We start from the raw sequence: 8,771 nt of genomic DNA on the forward strand, positions 1-8,771 counted from the left end.
ATACTATATCGGTGGTATGTTCGGCTCATATTAAAGTCAGCTGACAAGTTGGCTAAAGTTAATTTATTGTGAGAAAAAAATATTATCGATTAGCTGATAAGCTGACTGATAAGTTGTAGCGAACTGGCCAGATTTCTCGCGTTCGTTTGGCTAGATCAGCACTCGCAATCTGACTGACTGACCCAGTGGAATTGTGTATACTGGTAGCACAAACACGTAGCCCATCAATATACAGATCGTGGTTCATAAACCTACCCATGATGTGCATATCCGGATCCAACAAAAACACCATTTCAATGCGAATTAACCCCGATCCCGGTAGCCATAAACCGAAAAGGGAGGAGTAGTGGTAGTACCCCTAAAGGCGCACCACCACGATACATTACTCTGCTCTGCCTGCCACTATAAGTTTCTTGTACGCACGATCCAACCAGAGGCAGGGCAACGGCAGCACAGGAGCCGTGCCGCTGCACCCCATGCCCCACCACCCACCATAAAAACCCCCACACCACCACTCGCACTCTCGCAGCAGCCAACTCGATCCGCCTCCCTTGGCCAGCACATTTGAATCTGATAAAGAGAGGGAAACTGCCGCCCAGCTATCAATCTATCCGTCGCCGGCCATGCCGAGATCCTCCTCCTCCACCTCCACCCCCGGCTGCGGCTCGGGCTCCAAACCCATCCTGGGGAGGGCGATGGCCACCATCCTGGCGCTGCCGCTGACCCCGATCTCCAAGGCGAAGCTGGGCCTGCTCCTCTTCAAGAAGCGCGCCTCCTCCGCGTCCGCCGCCGCCAGGCGCTGCTGCTGCAGCTACAAGCCGTTCCGCCACTACAACTACGCGTACGTGGGGGAGTACCAGTTCTCGCCGTCCCGCTCCCCGCTCCTCCGGGCCCCGCCGGGGCCCCCCGGCGTCACGGCCTGGCGGAGGGCCGCCGCCAAGAGGCGCCGGAGCAGGGCCAGGGTGATCCTCGCCTCCCTCTTCTGCGGCGCCGACGAGCTCGACGTCGCCGTGCTCGACGGCCTCCAGGCTCGTCGGGGCGGCGACGCCGAAGCGCGCGGGGACAGGGACCAGCTGGTGCTCGCCCCGGCTCTCGAGTGGGGGCGCGAGCGCGACGACGATGCCTACGCCTACAACGACGACGATGGCGACGAGGAGGTGGAGGAGGCGGAGGTGGTGGTGGACTACGGGGAGGAAGGGGACGAGGAGGTGGACGGCCGCGCGGAGCGCTTCATCCAGCGGTTCTACGAGGAGATGAGGCTGCAGAGGCAGCGCTCGCTCGTCCAGCGCCGGCTCTAGACACCTTCTCGTTTCGTCAGTCCGTTGCTCCTGCTTCCTCGTTGAACTGGGTAGAATCAGTTGGTTGTCGCTGCTATCTTAGCTGCCGTTAATCTCTTCGTGTCTTGCATTTGCGTCGTTCGTGTTACCGTTGGGTTTTCATGTGGTAATTCTGTTGTCCGAGTCTGTTGGGTGTCCTGGTGAGACATTCGTCTCCCCTGCTGTAGTCTTTTAGTATTCACCTATAATCCATCCTTATGTGGCAATGTTCGTTTTTGTAGCGTTTTGAGTTTGTACAATTATTACAAATCAATGCGTGCTAGTACCTGTTTTTATTGAGAAAATGGCGATTCTACCATTGTGAAACGTGGGATTCGCTCTTTTGCCATCACACAAATGAGATTGACTCGTTTGCCATTATCAAACCAGTCATACCCGCTAGACTGCCTGCGACTGATTTATTACTAAATTTAATATTTTTTTATCGCGGCATCTTTTCCTTCCCGTTTTGCCCTAAATTGTTATCTTTTCCATTCACGGTCAAACCAGAGAGAGTCGAGACGGAGAGCTGGGCCGGGGCAACTCCAGGCGCACGCCGCCGCCTCCCCAACGCGTTCGCACCAGGCCGCCAACGCTGCCCCTACCGTCCGTACCAGGCCGTGGAAGGAGGTTCAGGGGCAAAAAGGGAACGAAAGTATGGAAAAAGTAAAAAAAATAATTAAAATTGTTATAAACCGGATCCGGGCATTTTAGCGGGTGTGCTAAGTTTGAGAACGGCAAACTGACGAAACCCATTTGCACGATGGCAAAAGAGCGGTTTCATAGTGGCAAAATTCTCATTTTCTCGTTTCGATGGCACAAATGGTAATTTCGGATTCAAATTCGTGTTCATGGATTTGGTTTGGAATTTGGAATGGAGCGGCCACCTGCCAGAGTAGGTAACAGAGCAAATCATGGAAAATGATCAGCATATACAATGTGAGGATAACAAGTCGAAGAACAATTGACGGTCAGCTGTCTCGTATCCTGGATAAATTAAGCTAATTGAGGAGTGCCTTTTTGACAGAGTGCTGCTTCGAGAACGCTAATTGAGGAGTGCCTTTTTGACAGAGTGCTGCTTCGAGAACTGGCGCTGATTTGTTCTCTAATTCTTTGCCTGTTTCCTGCCAAGTTATCCTCCACTCGACCGGACAGTTGACAAGCTGACAAGCTGTACAAGCCCAGGAATATATATATAAATACAAAAATTTACATTTCCGATTCGATTAGTGGTAAAATGGTACTATTTCATTTGAATCACCATGCCAAAAGGGTTGAACATGTGGATTTTGAATTCTCTTGGTTGCATCGAGATTCAGAGTGGGATCCTAGATCAGAACATGTACTAACATGGGCAAACTAACGGTCTTCCAATTCATGCTTTTGCTTAGCACTACATCCAGCAAAAGGTGCCTTTTTCATCACACACAACAAAATGTACCCTGGCGTACAATGTTATCAGTAGGGTAAAAAGAGGAGCGACGAAAAGGCCACAAAGATTAGGAGACACTTTTAAGCTTTAGCACGTTTCCATTAGTAGAACATACAAAGGGTAAAACAACCGGGAGGCCCTTCAACCTTACATGACTGTACAAAATTTACTGCAGAGAAAAAACAAACATATCCTGCAGTATCTTATTTATCCATAATCATGTGAGCAGAAGTCCAAACGCGTCAATATCTCACATAGAGCAGTCAATACCAGCACAGGTCAACTGCGAACTCACCAACAAGCGCCTCAAGAATGTCGTTCTCGATTGCAATGCTTATATCAAATGCTTCAATCTGGCTAGCATCCCACCTGTCAGTCAATTGGTCCACTTCTTTGTCAGACACTTGTCTAAGAGCAGTCCCACTTGACTCCCTCCAGTTGGTGATATCTTCCAATACCTGGCGCTTCAACTAGATCTTTGCTCAAACTGAGAGGCAACTTCAGCCAAGCCTTGTATCCACATTTGCCAAAATTGCAGAATTTTGAATCCAGTGACTCTATAATGCAATCAAACAGGAAGTTGGTATGTTGATACTTCTTATCTTCAGTAAAATCTGAATACTCTCCTCCACTAAACACATCCATAGTATTTTCCAGCATTTCAACAATGAAAGGATGGCGTGGAAGACCTGATGTTGTGCTATGCAAGAGGCTACTGCCCAAAAGCAGTTCCGCATTTGATTTAGCTTCTTCAATGCTGCAGAGCCTGGATTCTAAGACATTGAAATTATGTGAAAGAAAATTCTGTAAACATGGCAACTTGTCATTGCCGTGGAGTGTTTCTTCAGCATCAGTTTTCCTTGTGTCAATTGACATTGCTAAATCGACAATGTCAGACTCCAAATTAAAGAGATCTTCCATCTTGTTCTCAACTGACACAATCAAGTCTTTTCCTTCTGAAAGCAAGAAGATAGAGTTCATTAACACATCACAAGTGCTACTTCTACAGTGCTACCAAAATAACATGAACAAAACTTATACAGTACCTGCCCAAAACTTACAGGCCCATTCCATTGTACCACTCATAGTAATTCTGGACTAAATGCTATCAACTCTAATCAGAGCAGCCAATTACAAGCACTTTTTTTGCTAGAAATGTCGAATTGTAGAAGCAATTAATAATCTGACTGACAATAACTAAGCATCTCGACCTGGCACAGTTCAGCATTAATTTTCTTAGAGCATGTATAATAAAGGACTGTAAGTGGGCTGTATGTTGAGGTGGAGGAGAGAGAAGAGGAGAAAGAGTGGAAGCGGGCTGTTAGCTTACAGCCGACTTAGACACAAAAATCAAGAAACTTTGTGAGAGGCAAGCGGGTCATATATTAATTATGAAGAGCTAACTACTATAAGAGTGGGCTAAGAGGTAGGCTTGTAAAGATTCATACAGCCAACAACTAGGCTGTATTATTAGCCTTGCTCTTAATGGCTGAGCTCTGACAAACATGCCACTGAATTTGGTACTAGAGTATCCAAGACATGCTACACTTGTCAGTTTTGTGATAGGCAGAATTGGGTTTCTCATTTGACATTTCAGTAATATGTTGGATAACTCCAAGTGCTGACAAACAAATAATACAAGTACCTACGGAAGACGTCAAGGTAATAGAAATATTTACCATTCTTTTCAACTGGACTTCCTAAAGAAGAAGTGTCATTTGAGAAGGATGCTTCAAGGACTGACGTTGGACTCGGTTGATTAGGCTCATTGTTTAATGATGCAGCAGAAGAATCGACATCTTGTTCACCCTGTACATAGAATGAAAGAGGATGTCCAAACAGTTACCAAAGAGTATAGTAGTTAATTTCAAAAGCTTGTACAAAATTGTTCTGGAAGCTACCAGTTTGGTAAATGGTTAATTAAAAAAAGTTCAATAGTGCTCTAACTAAACCAAAAACAACTTTGTTGATGAAGAAAACATGCAAAATAGTAAGTTCTATAAAAGTAAGAAAAGGATGTGGATGGCGGATCAACCGTTCATTTGCACAACAATTCCAATGCATCTGACAACTGTATAAGGTTCATTAAAGAATGGTTCATAATGATGACAGATTTAGTTTTGATATAAACTTTTGTGTGGGACCAAAAATCTTCAATGTATAAGAATGCATGTGGAACATCGGTTAACAAATTGTACAAGTAGATGTATGCACTGATAACCTTAGTACCTTACCACATAGGAATGTCATACAGTACATGTTGCTTGAGCAATAGTAACCATCATACAAGTTGATTCATGTAACACTACATGCACTAAAACTACACCATGTATTTACTAACCAAATTGGAAAAGAAAATGACATGGATAAAAAGACAGTTGTGAATCATCATGATCGACCATAGCAGCATTTACTACAGAAACAACAAATCAGAAGCTCTGAAATAATAAGTGGTAATAGTAAAGAAGGATGCTGGCCTCTAAACTGACCTGATAGCATTTCTGAAAATCAGGTGATTGATCATTGGAGAATATACAATGCGGTTGATTGATGCAGTCAACATTTCCATTGCAACTTAAGGGTGCTGATGCACCAGAGTAGTTGCTACATTGGGAGATTGAAGTGCTCATGTCATTTGTAAGGGCAGAAATGAGATCTTGCAGCACATCTACAGTCAATTTTCCTGAAGGTGAATCATCTAGTGTACACTCAATCCTATCCGACATGCCAAGCTCATTGAATTTTGCTTTCAACAGCCTGTTAAATTCAACTTTCTCAGAAGTAGACATAACAGAAGGTGAAGCTTCAATATATCTTTTTTCAGGAGCCAGCACTCGTGTCCGAGTTGTACCAGGTGCGAGTCTACTTGGGGATCCACTCTTCGACAGATTGCTCCGCGACGAAGCTCTGGCCACTGGCTTTGTAGATGATCTAGAAGCAAATGCAAATGCAACTGCATTTCTGTCATCTCTGTTACTGATTGCTCTATCATGCCCCACCTTCCTCCCTGATCCCCTTTTATGCGCAGATCCATTGCTTGAAATCCTACTTGTGGACGCTAATCCATTCTGGCTGTTCAAATCCCTGCGGGTCGTGCTCCCTTGTCCACTGATCGATCCCATGAACTCTCTTCTTGAACCAGAACCACCGTGCGCAACCTTCCTAGTAGCAGACACCAATTCACGAGCGCGTCCAACTAGGCGTGTCGAACCAGCCAAGTCCCCAGACTCTGTAATCCCAGAAACCTCTGGCCGAGTAGGTGTTGCCCGTTTGCGCAACAACCTCTCATCTCCAGGTTTGAACGGCAGCACCGCTCGATCTAACCCTGGCACAAGTGCGCATTACCTCATTTCTTACTCTACTCTCCTTGTGCTTGGCATCCACATCAGAGCTCCGTTTACTCCTGTTTCCATCGCCAAAATCCATTCTAGGCAACACTACCGTGCTGGTACTGATCGCTGCTGCATCGGCATTGCCAGTGGAACAATGGCCGTGCCTTCGCGAGACAGCGGCGTTGTCGCAATCTGTCTCCGCAGGAAGACCAGGAGGCTGTACCTGTACCCGTGCGGAACGCTCCAAGGGCAAGCTGTCCGAGCGAGACAGGAAGTCGTCGGCCATTCCCGACGAGCCTTGAAGCAAGGCGCCGTCATGGCCATCCTTGCGGCGGTGCTGCGGGGAAGAGCAAGCGTACGCGAGGGCCAGCCTGGCGCTTGCCCGTGAGCCCTGGTCCAGCAGCTTGGCCGCGGCCGCGTGCACGAGCCGGGTCCGCCTCGGGCTCCGCGCCGGCAGGTCGGCCCCGTGGTGGCTCCTGGCCGTCGGAGCAGGGCGCGGGAGGGCGACGGCTCCGGGTCGTAGGCAGCACCAGCACGACCGCCGCCGAGTCGGCGGCGCCAGTCCGGGCGCGACGCCTCCACCTTCCTCTGCTTCTGCGGTCTGGGTGGCGCGGCGGTGGCGGGCCACGAGTCGAGGCCCATGAGGCGCGCGACGACGCCCGGGGAGGGCCCATCGGCCGGGTGCGGCGGCGGCGGCGGCGTCGGGGAAACAGGAGGCGGGCACGGTGGGAGCCTGCGTGGGGAGGAGGAGCGGAGGGAGAGGGAGGAAGGGGAGGAGGCGACGCGGGGAGAAGAGCCTGCGCTTGCGCGCGAGGCGGCGGTGCCAGTCGAGGAGGTGGAAGAGCACGCCGCCCGTGCAGCCGCCGCCGGGGAACGGCGGCGGCTTCTTCTCCACTATGGCGAGGCTGCTCATCCCTCCGCCTCCGCCGCACCTGCCTGCCAAGTCGGCCTCCCGTCTCCGTGCCAGGCCGTGCCGCTTGGGGGACCGTGCTTTAACCGACCCGTGCTTCGATCCGGGAGCTGAAAGGTGTAGTAGCTGGCACGCAACGGCAGCTAGCTCCTCTGCCTCTGCTCCTCCTCCACCCCGGCACGCGCCGCGAGGAGGAAGGTGCAAGGAGGCAAAGGCAACAGGCAAGAGAGTCGAGCGTGGGCGTGGCCACCCTCCCTTGAAGAGAAGGTGGCGACCCGGTCTGTTCACGGAGCGGATGACAGGTGGGGCTCTGTCTAACTGCGGGAGCAGGTGTCAGACTGTCAGTGAGAGGAGGTATCGTGAGTGTAGCGCGGAAGAGAAGAACGCGTCGCGAGGAAGCCAAATGAAGCAAGCTTTGTGCCGTGCGCTTGGCTGACTAAGTCGTGGCTGAAACACGTCGGGCTGATTTGTCGTGGGAAAAAATATGGTTTATTTGTTGAAAAAATACGATTTATAAGATTATGACTTATGTGAACACCAAAATCTAAAATAGGTATCGTTGTTGGAGATAGTGTAAGCCAAACGACTCTGGTGGCGCAGGGCTCTGCACGGGACGTGAAGCGGAGGGAGAAGGACCCAGGACGAGGACTAGGTACGATGGGGCATGGGCATGGAAATAGAGCAGCCGAGTAGAGAGAGCACGCTAAAATGGTGACCGCTGATTACGTGTGTCCGTGACTCTAACAACTGACAGGTCGGGCCTCGTGCCAAGAGTGGGGATCAGGGACCAGCCTGATCTCTCGTTAGTTTTAGCTAGAATTCATCTGTCAACTAATAGTATTTTTCTCTCACGACAAATTAAGATCGATCAGACTTATCGCTCCAGAAATCAACCGGCCAACGGGCCGGACAATGCAGCAGCGGGCTTCACCGGATGAGGCAGGAGGGATGATGCAAATGGATGGCAGCCTGCTCGGACTTGTTTGTGCCGGTGGGAGCGGAGGCGGTGACCGAACGCTCAAAGCTGCTAAATAAGATAAGGCTAGAGTGGAGAAATTCGTGGCTTTTCAGTTTCCTTTTTAGTTTTTCTCAGTATGGTGTACTAGTGGTCAGTCAAAAGCTTCAAAAAACATATTACATCCGTCCATAAAAGAATATAATTCTCGCTTTTCGAGAAATCATTTTAAACTTTGATCAAAATTATATAAAAATATACTAACACTCAGGAATACAAAATTAATATCATTAAATTAGTTATAGAATATATATTTATAATAAATTTATTTAGGGATATAAATGCTTAATGCTATTTACTATAAATTTGATTAAATTTAATCTTGATCGGCACGGATTTCATAATTATATTCTTTTCTAGATGGAGACTATACAGTTCTATATTACAGGAGTCCCGAAAAGCAACCAAAAAAAACATGAATGGGCGGGAAAAGGGTCAATGTCGGACCACCGACAGGGGCAGAGACTCGTCTCTCTCTCTCTCCATGACTATCATGACGTAGTCATGCTAATCATGGCGCTGTGTGTGATCCGCTGTGTTTTTCATTCGTAACAAAGACAAGAACGTACTGTTGTCTGTAAGAGTAATGGCGACGGGAACGGGATACGGACAAGGGGGAGGGCAGGACCGCAGGAGAGTAGGAGACTGTAGAGATAGTATCACAGGAGTCGTCGCGTTCGCGTCGAGCCGAGAAGAGCTCCGCGCGTGTCTGGAGGACGGATCCACAGGGAGGCGATGCGAAAAAAAGGGGAAAAAAACGGGAAGA

General features: G+C 48.8%; 1 protein-coding gene and 1 pseudogene across 1 annotated transcript; one reads left to right on the plus strand and one right to left on the minus strand.

The window, feature by feature from the left end:
- The first annotated feature begins 531 nt into the window (after positions 1 to 531).
- Positions 532 to 1,675, plus strand: LOC136534254 (uncharacterized). Its single transcript, XM_066526704.1, has one exon. It carries the CDS (start codon positions 624 to 626, stop codon positions 1,296 to 1,298), a length of 675 nt encoding a protein of 224 aa, XP_066382801.1. The 5' UTR covers positions 532 to 623; the 3' UTR covers positions 1,299 to 1,675.
- A 1,057-nt stretch (positions 1,676 to 2,732) lies between these two features.
- LOC136534253 (uncharacterized) lies at positions 2,733 to 7,135 on the minus strand (annotated as a pseudogene).
- Between the last annotated feature and the right edge of the window lie 1,636 nt (positions 7,136 to 8,771).

The sequence above is a fragment of the Miscanthus floridulus genome, unplaced genomic scaffold (genome assembly GCF_019320115.1).
Source record: "Miscanthus floridulus cultivar M001 unplaced genomic scaffold, ASM1932011v1 os_1712_1_2, whole genome shotgun sequence".
NCBI classification, from domain to species: domain Eukaryota; kingdom Viridiplantae; phylum Streptophyta; class Magnoliopsida; order Poales; family Poaceae; genus Miscanthus; species Miscanthus floridulus.